Consider the following 17,889-nt stretch of genomic DNA (forward strand, 5'->3'; position numbering starts at 1 on the left):
ATTATTGAAATGTTTCTCACTGATCCTTTTGTTAAATATGGTTCTTTTATGGAGAGACATTGCATCAGTTTTTAGTAATCTTGTTCATTTTGTTGAGAGTTAGTATTTTTCAATGGTTGCTGGTTCAGCATAGATCAGTGAACTCAAAACAAAATTGATTGATCGACAGATATAACTGTGTTCTTCTTTCTCTCACACTGTAAAAAAAATCATAGGTAAATTTTAAAAAACGGTGGCAATGTGTTTTCCACTCCTCTAGGTAAATCAATTCACACCTATAAAGTAAAATTACTAATATGAAATGGTGTAAATTTACATTTTTATCAATAAAAATATATTTTCTTACAAATTGCAATAGGTTTTGCCTTTCTTTTGTCGCAAAATAGTATCTACGCAATTTCGATGCATGTTTTGGATCACTATCATGCTGGAAAACAAATCCAGGATCCACAATTTGCTTCCCACATGAAATAGTTTGACGCTGAAAATGCTGTGATAACGTTTTGTATCCAACACTCCCTCAATTCGTACGAAATCTCCAAATGTATCACAGGCGAACCAACCCCAAACCATAACGGAAGCCTCACAGTGGGTATAACGCATGCGGTGACATGCGTTCACCAACCAAACGACGAACATACGACGTTTATTCCCCTACAATTTGAATTTTGATTCGTCACTGAACAATACTTTGGACCATTGTTCCAGAGAACAGTTTTTTTCGCCCATTGGAATCGTTTCACTTTGTTTTGTTTCATTTGTAGGTTTTTAGCAGCTACTCGACTTTTTAACTCGGATTCACGAAGTCGGTAATACGCAGTACTCACAGACACAGGCTCCTGCCTAATAGCATTTACTTCCTCGCAAACTTCAGCAGCTGTACGAGTTCTCTGACGCTTACTTTGAACACAAATGAACTTGTCCTCGCTTTCGGACAGGTCTCCTAGATCGCTGTCGGCTTTTATTATGCACAGTGTGTTTCTGTTGTTTTAAAGTTGTTACAAAAGCCGCCTGAGATACTTTAGCTTTAGACGTGATTTGTCGAGTCGAATAGCGTTCCTTATGTAGTGCAACAATAACAGCGCGTGTTTCCACACTCAGTTCTGATTTGCTACCATTTCTTTAATAAAACAATAAAATTATTAATATTTCTTGATACTCATACTTAACGACACTTCCTGCAAACTAACGTATTTTTTATCAGTGCTGGAAATATATTACGTACATAAAGATAACACAAAGTAAACCTGGCAAACACTAGAACCAGTAAATTTTACTACAATTTACTTTCAGTTCAAATTAGTGCAAGTTTGTTATAACGTTACCCCTGCCTGCAAATTAGCATTGCCAGACTCTTTCGTTCGTTATGTCATCAGTCGCAAAATAAAAAGATAAGGAACCACTAGCAAATAGTTTTATCTTGAGAAAATATTGTACATCGTTTGTTGCTATTTATCTTTTGTGTGTTCTACTCTGCCGTCAGAGTTATTTGCTTAAATATTGTTAATTCAAATTTCACACAACTGAGTTTCAACTTTTAAACGGTAATGAGCTCTATCTAGCAGAAAGTTTACAATTTCCACTCGTTTTTAGTCGAGTAGTAAAATATGTTTTCAATATGGAAAAGATTAAAACGAATAGCCAGATGTAAGGACTAAAGTCCGATAGACTTTTACTATGATCTTGTAATCCTACTTTTCTGGAAACGAGATCAATTTATACTGTGAAGGTAAAGTAATGACCTATCACTGCTGCAGAGATCGGAACCTGTTGCAGAAATTATCTTCTTGAACATCCTTCATTTCACGACCGTCTTCAAGGGTTCCACATCCTCAAACATGTTCCTCTTCAGATGGAGTTTCAACTTTTTTAAGAGGAATCATTTGGCAAGAGCCAAATCAGGCCAATATGATAGATGTAGTGGTCCGTTTTATTGCCAGAAACCATCTGATAATGTTGCAGTTGTCACTGGTTACTCGCTGTCTCTCTGTTACTGCTGATTTCGCAGGTGCTCAGATGTTTGTCATCAGCAAGAAGATTACTCACGAAGTACACAGTTTTATGTTTCCTTCGTGTGCTTAGATATCTGGTTCTCTCTTCATTCTCCAAGGATTGGCCGCTCTCACGAAAGTGCCTGGGTCGCTTAACTGTGCTTGTTGCAAATAGCGTATCGTGCCTGTAAGCAGTTTATATTAAGATATATATTTGCGGAGCTGATTTTGTGAAGTTGTGCACAAAAAATTGGTTGAAGACCTTTATTCCATACTGAAAGCACGATCAAGTAAGTACTTCTGTTGAGGACCCTGATTCGATCCCTGCTCCAGTCAACTATAAACGCCGTGTGCGCAATTTTTCTCAGTATTCTCCTTTTTTCCCAGTTTCCTTGTTTTACCATTTCACTTAATACCATCGCTACCCGTCTCACTTGGACTTATAGCATAATCATGGAACGTTAAATAAATAAAGATGATGATGAAGTTACTGCTCAGCGTTTATCACTTTAAAGCTCAACTTCTCAACTTATATTACACTTCCATTGTCCAAAACAATCTATTTTTCACTTAACAGCTCATGACTCAAAAACTTCCGTTTTTATACTTTAATAAGGTCAGTTCTTCATAACTGCATCTAGATATTCTATCCTTGGTCTTCCTCTTCCTGGTTTTCCTTCTGCCTTTCCCTCTATCAACACAGCGATCCAATCAGAATGCCGACTACAATGGCCAAGCATGCTGTTTCTTCTTATTTCCTATTTCTTCATGATCTGAAGTCCTTCATTAGCTTCCTTTAGTACGTCTTCAATCCATTTCCTTTCGGTCCATGATATACGCAGCAATCTGTACACGTAACATTTATATATATGCTGTACCTTGGATTTTTTCTCTGTGTGTGTGTATATATCCTCCCCTTTGCATATTTCAGAACTTCTTGCTTCGTTTCCATTTACGTAAAAAAGAAAACATTTAAGGTGATTTTTATTAAAAAGAAAACCTGGAGAAGAAAATGGAACTTGCGATAATGTAATACGTAAAACAAGAGGAAATGAAGTAGTAGGAAGTATTGCAAATAGTGGACGAAGCAATAATGAGACCCATTTCATAAAGAAACACATTATGAAGTACGCCAGCAACGCTCTCAAAGCATCGAACATGAAGATAGGAAAGGTTCTCTGAAATAATGCACTTCAAATGAATAATTAGATATATTGGTCTATATTTGTCTTCATGTCTTTGTGCGTTGTAACAATAATAAGCTGTTTTACCTCTGTTTACATCAAATACACAACATATAATTGTACAAGGGTATATTTACATTGATTACATTTACTTAAATTGAAACATTAAACAATAATTGTCTCTGACCACAAAATATCAACTATTATTTTAGACAGTAAGTTAAACAATACAAAATATATCTGTATATCATTCTTTGCACATTTAGTTCAGGTGATATGCGTAACAGTGGTTAAACAGTAACATGATCTAAACTCTACAATAGAAGCTAAACTTCATTACATACAAAATAGTTGTGAAGTCCAAATCCATTTTTTGCAAGATAAGACTGATATTGGATATGTGAACTAATTCCAATAGAACAGGTTTACGTCCGTGAAGAAAGAAATTAAACACGCACTGTGAGAACCTTTAAATAAGCAATTCATGACATATTCTAATAACAGATATAGTTGTAATGTGAAGTATTCACCGTCTAGTGATTGACTTAATTCGTTTGTGCCATTATCTAACAAAAATGAATCTGAACTCCACACTCTTAATTACAAAGAACTCCGATCCATCCTATTGCTGCGGAACAGTTATTCTTTCTCTTTAATACAAATTCCAAGCGTATTGATCAATACAAAGTTAATTTTTAGTATCATCTTTAATCCCTTAATAAGTAATTACAACTTATATTATTGTTGTGCAGGTATATATAGTGACAATATTAGTAGTAAAAATTAACCTTGTACTTTGAAATATAGTTCTTCAGTGTTTAATTGTCTATTCAGTTTTAGTTTGATCATTATTTGCAGTTGTCACAGTTAAAGTGCTAATAATTATTGTGTAAGGAGTAATTGTGTTCAATCACATCAGTGGTACGGATTTTATCACAGCATAACTTGCTACATGGACCACACTAGAATGAGACTCATAATGTAATGTGTGACGAATCGGTACGACAATTACTGTCGTAGCGAGATAATGACACACTCAAAGTGTGTAATGTCAAATCTGGTTGAGTGAACAGGTAAATAGAAAGCAATATGTTTTACTGAAAGAATGTATTGCAATTTCGCACTCGTCTTGTACAATATTGCCCTTGTATCGGTTTGACAAACTCTTTACATATGTTGCTTTGACATGCAAGAACTTTAACACACAAAATTAAAAAAAAATGTTTTCTACAAGTATACTTCGATTATCGCGGTTTATAAATCGAAACCAAAAACTCAATTATATTTACATTAAATTCGAATTATTCCGACCGCGAGATGTAGCCACACTACATACGTAGCCAGAATTGACTGTCCTCCCCTCTGGTCAATATGCGGTTAGTCTAACTGTCCTCTATTAAATGGAGTATATACAGTATAAATGGAGTGTATACCTGTATGAATATATATTTTTTACATATCACGCTTACCACATTCCTCATATATAAAATTTAACTGACATACTTGAAATATCCTAGTATCATCAGATTTTACACTACCTTTTCAGATCCACTTTTAACCCTGCGATAACTGCAATAATCGAAGTATTCTCGTATATCAAATAAAGTTAATTATAAATTCCTGAGACGCATGTTCGTTAACTCTCTTGATCAACATTTAGATGTTTGTTTCTGTTTTTGCATAAACATGTTACTCTTGTAGCAATGAATATATTTTTTTAAGATTACTTTTGTGTAGAGGTTTTATATTAAGATCTTACGTTCATAAAAGAAAGCTACACTTTGAAGGTAGCCAACTTCAATATATGAAATAAAAATGTTCAGACAATTTCCAGTAATTGTAGTGGGCCTCAAATATTTTATTATCACTATCTATTTATTTACTTTTTATTTCCATGTAAATATATTCATTAAAATCTGAGTGTTACATTTCCGATTGAAAATACATATTTCCATGGTATATCACAAACATATTTGTCCCTTATCTCGACTTTACATTGTTATATAGGTTATACTTAACGTTGTAGAGTATGTACGCTATATTTAATTTTCTTATCCCGTTGTTTTACATTTTGTTTCCTATTGTAGTTGAAATGAAGAGAAATTTCACAGATTTCTTTTTCAAATACTTAGGTTTTTCAAAATAATTTTGGATCCTGTACCTAAGTTCAATATTACTTAAATTAAATTTTAGTGTTAAATATTCTATTATGATTACAAACAATAAAATTTAATTTCTACAGTGCAAGAGACATTGAAAATGAAAAACAAAAAACAAAGAAAATTGAAACTATTAAAATTCCACGTTATTGAAGTCAATGGACTAAAGAAGCAAAATAACGTACGCACTGAAAGATATAATTATAGACATTTAAATTTATATACAGAATTTATGAGAAAATTTTACAATATATAAATTTCCAATTCTTGATATGACATAATTTTATAATTAGTATCACATGAATGATATGTAGAAGAGAAAAACTGTATTTTAGGTTCATATACATGTACTGTGTATTTATGTGTTATTCAATTATACTTAACATCTTTTTAGAAGGTGTAAAGTCAAAAAGTATGAACAGTAATTTCCCTTTGCCAAATAATTTAGAATGCACACAATAATTACACTTCTTTTCGTATTTGTAATATGAAAATGATTATATTTGCTATATAGCAACATGATCGTTTAATATGTAGGTACTGATAAATGCAATTTGGTCGAGGTAACTTTCTTTGAATGTTGGTCAACACTGGCACAGCAAGAAGTTTTTTATATGAGTTGATAAACGAAATTCCGATATGTATTAAAAAGGTATCTATTGAAAAATAAATTAGTAAATAAAAGCTTAAAGTGGTCAGATAAGTATTTGTCTCACCCAATGGGCTTTAATATTATTAGCCCTTCACAAATAGTAATGCAATTCATGCAAATGCAAAAAAAAAGGAACATTCAATTGAAATTAAATCCTTTTCAGGATGACCTGTTACATTCGCTCATTGTGTTATATTCTAACGTCAGACATCAGAAAACGAGTGGATTCACATACTTTAAACGAAAATATTTCTATAGTGATCCAGATTTTCATGACCCAAGGTTTTGGTAGAGATTCCCCACATTATGAAAATCAATTTCTTCAAGATAGCATTTTTCCATATTTATGAGAATTTGTTTGTTGTAGAGTGATAGAGTTTGATGTTGTATGGATATGCAGCATAGACTCTAAGAGAAGAGGTAAACGAAAGCATGGAAGGTTTGGTATGTAATGCTACAGAACAGTGAAGAAAGATGAGTGGATAGGATATGGGATAGAAGAGTGTTGGAAATAGTAGGGAAAAACAAGAATATACTGGAAAAAAAGGGAGAATATAATGAGATACGGAGGAAGCCAAACATGAAGAAAAGATCAGAGGAACGTCGAGAGAGACCAAAAAATAGAAGATGCAGAGAAGAGCATGAACAAAATGAAAATCTCACTAGACGAAAGCAAGGAAGGTAACGTGCTGAGGAATTACTGACCTATGAGATTTTCCAAATATGATATTCTTCCATTTACGACATTAATAAAGCCAATGACAGCTACAATTATATAGGATCAATTCCTAATTTCAAAACTATTGAATTTATCGACAATAATGTCTAATCGTAATCTTCTTAGTGAAGTAAATATCCCTGTTGCATTAGTTGCATAAAATAAATCCAAGGCGGATAAGGATACCAAACGTTGTCAAAATTACAATTTGCTGATAAAATGCAAGTTTTTTTGCCTTAATTGACTTGGATTGTAATAACAAATGATTTACTAAAATTTATTGCCTCAGCAGCGAAAGAAAGATCACAAATGTACCCACCTTGGGAAGTTTGAGATAGTGATATGTAGACCTACTCAAGATATATTAAAGTTACGTTAGTCGAAAGTGATCGAAACGAAGGACATTGTGTTATGGATAACATTCGATGGTTCTACAAACAACTTAATTTTACCTTTGTAGTTCGAGACTAATGTGAAGTTTAAAATATCATTACAAAAATTATGTAATTAAAAATGACGGTAGTTGTTCGTAATCCTCCGTTTACCTTGGTATTTGTTTTCCTAGTTGTTCTGCTCCCAAAAAATTATTACTGCCCGAATCAACTAACAATGGATCATGTGTTGTGTTCATATTTATTATAAACATACCATCAACTAAAAAGTCATTTGTGTCTTTTTCTGACCAAATACGTTACGTCCGTGTAGTAACAGACACAAAATTTTGGTAACTTTGGTAACTTCTAAACACATGAACAAAATATATTAATCGTTGATAGATGGTGAAGTGAGAGTTTGTATTTACAGAATGAAAGTTACTTTTTAAATCTATACTTCGAACTAGATGAAATTGCTCCGAAATAGATACAAATTTAAAAAAAGTCATAAAGGGGCTGATAAGAAGTTTGTACCCGTCATTGGCTTTAATCAAGAAAACAGCAATATTTCCGGCCAGGCCGGTAAGAAACCAGTCAGTTGGCAACCCTAGCTACATCATGTTCAATAGTGAATATTTCTCTTATGATTTCGTTTAGTAATACATCTCCGTGACACACTAATACCAGCAGGATTCACTGTGCATTGAAGATACAATTATGTAACATAAGACAAAGATACGTAACCAAATCGTTTATTTTGTCAGGCATAAGTAGCAAAGTCATTGTTTTCTTTATCTGAGAGATGCCACTTACGCAAATGATAGCTTCATTTTTATATCTAATTTTATTGAATGAAGCTATCAAAACGAGACTAAATCAAATAATTTGAATTATACATTAAAGTGCAGAACATTGTTACTTAAATCTAACGTACTTATTTATAAGTTAACCAATAACAATATTTGTTAGCTTAATTAATGTGAATTTTTGTCACAAAAGCACAACCATGTTATTTGTATTGTCAATTTTAAATCGATCTTCTAATGTTTTGATTCAAAGCTCTTCAAACATTTTTACAAATTCATTCTAAATAAGACAAGTGTACTCAGTGGTTATCGTGCAATTACCGCCAATAGGCGAGATGATAGTCAACACTGTTAATGTTGAGTACAGCAACACAAATTTCTTACCAATCAAATTGAGCATTGTATGTGCAAGTGGCTAACCAAGAATAAAGGAAAGAACATGGCGTTTCAAACTCTTCCAACAATTCATGGTCAACGAATCAAAAAAATAACAAGCATCATGGCGGATATTTACATATTTACATTTAATGCTGTTTTATTTTGACTTTTTCAAAACTGTTTATCCTTGCTCTATTTCAAGATGTGTTCGATAAATATAATATATTTGGATACAATTTACGTCATATGTTTTTATATAAGTACACTAATGTATGGTCACGTCATAAATTTTCGTTGTTTGGTTATTGGATATACTTTAAGTTTCGTGTAGTTGTTATTGTAACATATTGAAAGACTTAAGATACAACATTATAACCAGCAGCAACTTTACCAATCAAATAAAAATACGTTCAAAACTGCTAGTCATAAACAAGCACCACTTAACTTCACAGAAGGTGGAAGAAAAAATAGCGTATAGAGTGTCCACAGTCATTTTCCGTGAACTTTTGTAACTTCGGAACGAAACATGTGATAAAAATTCAACTTCCGTAAGAAGAAAGCATGATACTTTGACATGTGTCTCCGACTAAGTGATATAACATACATAAATAAAGATACACGAGAGAAAGGAAATAATGGCTTACATATAAGGAAGAACTATGACAACTCTTTTCTGCCTGGAAACATTTTCAAAATCTTATCCTCATAGTGTTGTTAGCAAAGAAGAAATTTTTGGAAAGTTAGATTTCCAACTTGACATAAGAAAGTGTAATTACGTATTAACCCAGTTATTGTAAACATAAAACTTTCGCTTATTTCGATATTTTTGCACGTGACATATGTAAAAACACAGAAGAAGTTAGCGTGACGTAGGATTTTGAATATATTTTCGTGCAAAGAAAATATCACAATTTCTTACTCCGTTTTACGTATTCTCTTACTTCAAATGTGCCAGAGCTTATGTAGTATATTTCACTTTCTTGGGGAAAAATATATCAAAGAATCACAATTTCTTCATGTCTAACTCCCGTACAAGACTCTATGGATTTATGTAAAGAATATAAGTTTTGCAAAAAGACGTGGATGTTGAAGACTTAGACTGAAAGAAATACCCACCTCTCAGTCAGATTAGGTATTCCTACTGAAAGATAGAGTTAAAAATCAAGAAAATAAAGATAGAAATGATTGCAATAACAATATCCAAAAGCAGGAGAAAATAAAGGAATGAAAGTGAGGAAATAAAAATAAAAATCATGCAAATTGTGGCGGAAAGAAATCATCATTTAACGATTAAAACAAGGGTGTACACATCAAATATATATATATATAAGATACTACCGTCCACCTGTGCTGTATTTCTGCACAATGTAAGAAAGTTGTATTTATTCTAAGAAGTAGAATGGTAACCCAGTATGAATCAATTACTAATATTCCACTAAGCAGTGCGTCAAACGCCATCTTTACAACAATCTTGCACAATGCACAGTATCAAAATTACCCGTAAACATCTCAGAATCTTGGAATAGTTTAATACCTTACTTTTCGAAGAAAAAAGCTTTAATTCAACTAGAAGGCTCCACAATAAAAACAGACAATTCTTCTATGTAGTGACAACCTAGCACAACGTGATGTGTACTTTTATCATCAATACTCATTGTTGTGCATATTGCCCGTCGTTTCGCGCCTGCTCCTGAGCAGGCCTAGCAGCTGCGCTCTGTTCTTAACCGGAATAGATACAATTCTTACTTGTAGTGTACACCTTTTTTCTCATTCGACCCTAGCCACCTGCTTTAAGTTGATCACAACGAAGTAGATGAGGTTAGATTTACATCAAAGTTGAACCACCCGAGTGAGACGTATTATCATGGGGGTCAAGGTGGAACAAAACTAGCCCTGCGGGGCTTCTAACACCCTTCTGTCGCTAACGCTCGTTCAGCTATGTTTCATGACATAAATAAATCACTTTTTTTTTCAATAAAGTTGTGTGCGCAAAATTTATGAATTACATATTACGTACAAGCGAAAATGAGTTTTATTTTCATCTTATTTTAATTCAAAATGTGTTATGAAAATTTAAAAAAATATATAAAAAGATCTTAGCTTGGACCGGGTTTGAACCGACGTCAAAAAATATTTTCATCACTAGCCCGCTAGCTAGTATGTTCGGCTACGAGAGGCTACATCTTCTGGCCTTTTGCTTTCTGCTATATGTATACACATGGCGAGAAACGGATAACTCCAACCAACAGAACCGTATATTTAGTTCTTGTAACTAGAGTCGAAAGTGATTAAAATATATGCTCCTAGTACAGGTTAGTGAAGGCATTCCATATACTGAATTGCTTTTACGAAGTATCAGTTTATACATATATTATCATTCCGTACGGAATTATTTTGGTATGTACGCAATTATTTTGGAGCAAATGGTACTGTAGAATACATCAAGGCATGGTATAAATTAATAAAAAGTATTTATTTTTTAAGTTAACGACATGTAAAACTGCACGCAAATGGTATATGCATCTACACGAATTGGATCTCAGTCTTCCAATCGCGAACTAGTATTTAGCTAGAAAGGAAATCATACAGAAAACTTGAGAGAACACCCAATGTGAAGTTAAGTGACAAAATTCATCTTTGATACTTCTGAAATATCTGTAAACATTTTTAATTTTCTTTTTTTGTTACAGTTAAATTCTATGGAAGTTTCACTTAAAAAATATTAATACATATTGTTGTAAATCTGAACTTTACGGTGGAAGCTTCAAAGTTTGTCCAAAATTGGATTTGTTCTATTTCATAGAGGAACTTACCGAATATTAAGACAAGACAATGTAATTTTTCACACCATAGTTATTTCGTATTTTACAATTTTAAATGTTAGACACTATAATCTCAGAATTGCATTAAATTCCATACATAATGTTACAAAATTGAAATGCTATATGAAAATAATTCATTTTCTTCATATAATCAGAGTTAAAAGACCAAAGAGAGGCGTTTCTGTCCAGAATGGCCGCACATGGAGATAAACCAATTGAAGTCAACTAACACACTATCATAGTACAGAAGTGTCATACATCAATTCCATATAAAGATAGCTTTAATAATTCATTTTCCCCCGTTAAAAATAATTTATGCAAATGGGAACATTGCATGCAACAGATCCTAGTATTATCTTCTCCTGATTTTATCCATCTCAATTTACAAACTATTTGTATTGAGAACTGTCCATAGATACCCATATTTCATGCAATTTAGGATAATTTTACATTAACGTATTTTCCACGTAACCGAAAAACTCTTCCAGTAAAGTTGTTCAGTACATTACAATAATATCTAAGAGTATAAGTTACGTTGATATAATTAGTAGTACAATTTATTACATCGCTGAGCAACGCTGGGGGTTATCTCGTCTATGGCTTCCTTGTTGGGCCTGTTGTCTGAAAAGTTAGGTTCCTTAGGTTGTTTACGCTGCCAAACTAGAAGCGAAACAAATGTCTGGTAGATTCCAAAAGATTAAATCCATATATATTATTTTTGCCCTTGATTGCCAATCAGCTTATACATTGTATCTTATGTTTTGTCTTTACACTTACTACAGTCAGATTTAAATATCCTACTGCAAGCATATAAATCATATTCAAATATCCTTCACTGCATGAACATTTCCCAAAAAAATCATTAAAAAGGTTTATTTCCACCTAACACTTTGAATACATAAATCTCAGAGAATGAACATACGACTTTTGAGATTGGTTCTGGTCATTATATGATTTACACACTTACTTCGCGCGACGACAGCTCGTCTATCATTCCAATGAGCAAGTCATAAATGCAGAAAGATACTTCATATGATACTGACAGGAGGGGCAGTGGATCTGTTTCAAATGGCACCGTATTTATGACGAAAGAGCCAACCATTTTAACAGACGAACTAAGATGCAGTACAAATTGTATATATAAGGCGTTGAATGGCTAAGTGGCGTAACTCAGTTTTGAGACATTGTGAGATGTTGAAACATTTATTAGAATCGATATAAAAAGAGCAAAAAATCGGTTCTTTGTGCTGCCATCTTTTGCCCTATGACCTAGACTTTTAACTGTGAGATACGCAGCTTTGCCCTCCAACAGGTGATGGTTTCAAGTTCACGGAAATGACTTAATCTCATTTTTTAAAATAATGAGTTACACCACTTTACTATCCAATGCCTCATATTTGTATTTACCATGTCACTGATTTACGAATTCAACATTTCCTAAAATAAATCATTGTAACTATAGTTGTACACTCGAGAATAAAGAAAACTTCTTAGATTTTCTTTTAATGTTAGCTCTGTAGAAAATAGTACAATTTGAATAAAAGCTTCGGAAACATACAAAAGATTACACTGTTTCTAAATCTAAAAAAAAAGTTACTCAAATTGATCATTGTAGTCATAGTTTGGCAAAATATAATTGATCGACTAAATTCCCTTTACCGAAATACAAGTACGTTGCTAATTTGTTTCATTGACTACCAATTTGTATTCAATTGAGTGTCAAGACAAAATAACAACCACTCTTGCGTCACAGGCAAATTATATATATATATATCATGATGGCAATTTAAAAAGTAATTCTTATAACTCAAATATTAAACAAAATTGTTAATGCACAATAGATGATTAAACATTGGTATTCATTGGATCAATTCAGATTGTCAAAATATTCACAAGAGTTCGAAAGAAGAATAGTACATTTTTCATTGGCTGAAAGAAATATACTCCTGGGACGGAGCCGGCGTGTCTCCACTTGGCTATTACTGAATCATATCATGGAGACTACAGAATGACGTTGTGCTTTACATTACACTTCATTGACTTCATTTGGTTTATCTACATATAGACTTACATTAAGAAAAATCTTATGTTGTATTCCGGAGACATGTTAAAGTGACAGAATGATTTTTTGATCACATCGTGCGTCAATTGTTGATATGTAAGAATTACCTTTGATATGCCTATCCACATTTTCTCTTGAGTTGATTTTCGTTTCACGTCCAAAACTTGGTATTTTCTTCATCAACATTAAAATATGTGTTATAATGTAAATATGACACACAATTCAGCATTGTGTCACAGGTTTTATAATAATAATAATAATTTCCAAAAAGTGATTAAAATCTGATCTAACAATTTGGATTTTCTACTTATACTACCTATAGTGAAAAAAAGTTTGTGAACATTTAAAAACAGCTGTAAAATCTTCATTCAAACAGCAACTGACGAATGTAATTATAAATCAAGTTTTAAAAACTACGTTTTAACGACGTATATTATGTGTGTGGAGCGGTTGTAAAATTGCGCAATCCCACATGACGTGAAAACAAAACAACGTACAAAGTATCCCCAATTTATCATTTAATACCAATGTTTCACTACAAACAAGACAAAGTTCGTGAGATTCACTTCTTTTTTGTAAGTAGTTTGTGAAATGGAGTCAAGTGAATCTACTATGCCAACGCCTACTGGTTGAATCTTAACAAACTTTTTAACAACAAAGGGTCTATAAAATATATTTGAAAATGAAAAACTTCCATGTAAAAACGTTTTACCTTTTAGTTTGTAACTTCATATACAGTTTCTAAGATAATTTATGAAATTTTCTTTCCCTTGAAATTTATATTCAATTTTCAAGAAATTCTGGTATTTTCAAAGACAACTTGTAATTTTACACAATTCCATATTAGGAATTTACAAAAATAACATGTAATATTATTTCACATAGCCTTTCTTTGTTAAACTACTTTTGTATAAAAGGTAAAATAATGACAAATAAAACTACATTATTGGAACTCATACTTGGTAGTAGCTTCGGGAAACAATTTATCATGTAGCTCTATCTCTGACATATGCTTTTGTAACATAAATATTATATCACCAATAAAATCAATAAATAAATTGTTCTCTGAATCGTGCGAACATTACATTTCTTCTGCGTGGCGCGGATAAGGAAATACTTCTTAACGGGAAACAATTAGTTTCTTATTCACTCAATAAACATATTGGGTCATATCCAGAATGTTACGTGTAATTAGCGCCATACACATTTTTTTATCAGAAGAAAAAAGAATTATGTTATTATCCACGACTTGGTGGCTTTCTATCGATAAAGACATCAACTGAGGATAACAGTCAAAGCGTTCCTCTATATGGAAATTATAATCGTGCGTTAGTCAAATTTTTAGTATGATGCTAATCACAGGTAAAGTCGTTTCTGAATATAGGCCATTATTATTTAGTATAAAATGTAGCTCAATATTGAATCTGATTATTGGATACGCACATGGTGCATTTTCTATGTTCGCTCTACAGATACATGAAAGATTGCTTCCCACTTACTCATAGTTATTCGATTAACGTTTTCTCATTACAAACAGCATGTAAATGATGACAAATTTAACAGGAATCATTTTTACCGCTTCTTAAAATTCAATCACTGCTCGTTACTTAAACCGTGTTGACATAGCAGAAGCTTTTGATTCAATTTCAGAAAGTATGTTCCCACAAAACAACTGAAAGAAAGAAATTTCACAAATTTACGTATATTTATAATGGTGGATGTATCTTACTTAGTGTTATGATAATAATAGGTGGAGCTCTGTACGCTTTCTTCTCACGCCATACTAGATTGTGCATTTTTCAGCCAACTAAGTCTATTACGGAAAAGCAGTTAAACTAATGAGCAATTATGAACAATAATGCTTTTAGATATGATTATTGCATCCTATACTAAGTAGATCAATAGTAGTGGCTCAATTGTGCCAAAAATATTCCATTCTGTAACCAGTGTTCTTCGCTACAACATTACTCAGATTTGTTTATCACATTCAGCTATCATACTTGTCTAATTGAACAATATTTCTTTGTGTATCAAAATAATAAAAGCAAAAGTTTCTTAAGATATTTTAGGACTTCAGTAGGGATTATTAGACTCCAAATATAAATGTTTTCAAGAAATAAAATTGCAAGGGATCTGGAGTAATCATGAAAATGTCATCATATTTTGTACCGTAAGAAGTAGAATTTGCTATCTTACAAGCTTGTGCTGTTTTAAGTTCGTAAATAAGCAAAGATAGACTTTTAAATGTTTTACCGTTATAAAATTTAGAACTTTAGCTCAGATTTTTAAAATAGAAATAGTGTTCCTGAATGAACTCTACAGATCAATATTGATATGCATTATATTATTATTTTCTTTTACTTTGATATGAATTTTTTAAAACGTTTCGATAGTTTTCAAATATTTCATAAATTGTTTTCTTTAATTTTATTTTTATTAGCAAATGTTAACTAAACACACATTATGATTTGATGTAATTTACTGTATGGTAAAATGGATCGAAATGCGATAATTTTAATATTATTTAAGGTTTTGTTCGCTGAAACACAACTCAAATTTAGAATATTTTTTTCCATAATTCAACTGAATGTATTAGTAAGTGTTATGCTAAAAGCGAATAATTGAATCATAACTTGATTTCAAATTCAAGCCATTGTAGCATATTAAGTAATCGTCGCTGTTATTATAAGAAATAACGATACTTCTTTTCATTATACATACAAGAGCACTTCAATTGCGTACCTTGGCCAATCAGAACAACGAAACTACCTAGACTAACATTTGTTAGGAATCGACTAAAAAAGTTTGTGCTTTGAATTGTTCCTCTTTCTTCTCTTATGACTAGAGATTGCCCTAAAGATATGTTTGTTACTCAAATACTAAACTAAACTAAACTAAAGGAACCTCTGCTATGATACACCGACAGATTTTAGCGAAAAAGCATAGCTACTAGACGTCACACAGTGGACTTACAGATTATTTTGACGTTTTTATTTTCTCTTCTGTGAACATGACTGGCTACACGTGGCCTGAAACGCACAGGAATTTACATTTTTCTAATTGCTAACATCAATTAGCATTACAATGCATCCATTCCATCTCCTCAGAGACAGAAGGTCAGAATCCTTTCCGTTGGACTGGAAGTTATGGCTTCACTTTTTCTTGGGTCTGTACTCTCCGCTGAACACGAATGTCCACTCTTTTGGCCTGGATTCGTCGATCTTATACTCACGACAATCGTCTCCCTCACTGCATGCATTAAAGGAACAAAATATCATATAAAAGTAATTAATACTTGAACAGTAAGAAACATCTAACATTAAAGACAATTTTATCTTAAAATATCCTAGGTTCCTACATATCAATTGATTATGTTGAACTATGTGCTTGCCTAACCGAATCATATATATGGGGAGTTCAGGGCATAAGAGAATCAAGTCCAAAAGTGTGGTAGAAAGAGATATACATTTTTGTACGATACTTTTACGTACACGGACAAGTTAACACTGTTTTTTACATTATAACAATTATTTACATTATTCGGATATGAGTTTCTTTTTGCTCTGAAATTAGTTTCAAATTTAAATCTTGATGATGCCCAAAATGATCTAAAGTGTATTTGATTCCCTTGTGCACTGAACACATCATATTTCTTTACTTTATGTTGTTTTCCATTATCATCCTCATATGTTAACTGTCCGTTTTATAAAAGGACTGTGTTACTATACCAGATACAAACACATGCGCCATTCCAAAAGTCCATAATAATGTTCGTCACATGTAGATAAATCATGACAACGTGGGTATGGAAATGCTTCCTTTCATGTTAGGTATTAAGTTTGGACAAAGACTGTATTCACAAAGGATGTTGCCTTGATCTTTAAAATGTAAATTTTTGCCATTACTCCAATATAATTTGTGTGTCTTGTTACTGACGTATTTATATCTAGCATCAAACTCTGTACTATTGGAGTAAAATAAATACTAAAGGCACAATTGTCCTTTCAACCGCACTGGTGTATGCCGACAGCACGCATGCATGGCATTGTGAGTTATGAATTACGCTTCAATGGAGAAAGAAAATCTCAATTTCTTGTACGGCTTATCGCTGTATAGATAAATCTACAAGAGAAAGTGACACATCTTTTCATGTTAAACTTACACATATCTTTAAACATTGGAAAGTTATTTATCTGCAAAAGTATTTTAATCTGCAAAATCAAGGGTATTCTCGTGGTCCACTTGCTGACTCCTCGAACTTCAGCGACCTTGCTCAATTGCCTTAAAAGTTAAAGTTCGTATTATTTTAATCATATATGAGGAGAGATTCATACTCCTCTACAAAAGTTCAAAGCACTTGACAATTATCTACGGAATAGTAGTGACAGTCAGGAATGTATTCAAGGGTGACTCCTGGCGGTAAAGACCTCAGAAATCCCATCATTTCTGTAAATTTAATCTAATTTTGGGACTAATTTTACAAATTTTTATGTAATTTATCCTCATATTGAAATGATCTCCGAAGAGCTTAGGATGTCCCGAAATAAATTCCTGTGTTCATCGCCGATTGTAATAGTCACATTAAGATGAGATGAAGTGTAAGAAAGACCAGAAGTTGAATGTATTTTATGTTTGAGGAAGGGAATAGATATGTTTTCTACAGAGATCATTGTTTATTAATTAATGCATTTTTTATTATTCGCACGACATCACAAAGTAATTGAAACCATAATATGACACATC

General features: G+C 32.4%; 1 protein-coding gene across 5 annotated transcripts in view; it reads right to left on the reverse strand.

Moving 5' to 3' along the window:
* Positions 1–3,189: 3,189 nt before the first annotated feature.
* Positions 3,190–17,889, reverse strand: part of LOC145692623 (phospholipase A2-like) — a 63,610-nt gene continuing 48,910 nt past the window's right edge. For all 5 annotated transcript variants that reach the window (XM_081767954.1, XM_081767955.1, XM_081767952.1 and 2 more), the window contains one exon: positions 3,190–16,395. In XM_081767954.1, the coding sequence (XP_081624080.1) occupies positions 16,299–16,395 (97 nt within the window). In that variant the 3' untranslated portion in view covers positions 3,190–16,298. The remainder of the gene's footprint in view (positions 16,396–17,889) is intronic.

This window comes from Thermobia domestica, chromosome 8, assembly GCF_964235325.1.
Source record: "Thermobia domestica chromosome 8, izTheDome1.hap1.1, whole genome shotgun sequence".
Classification (NCBI taxonomy): Eukaryota; Metazoa; Arthropoda; class Insecta; order Zygentoma; family Lepismatidae; genus Thermobia; species Thermobia domestica.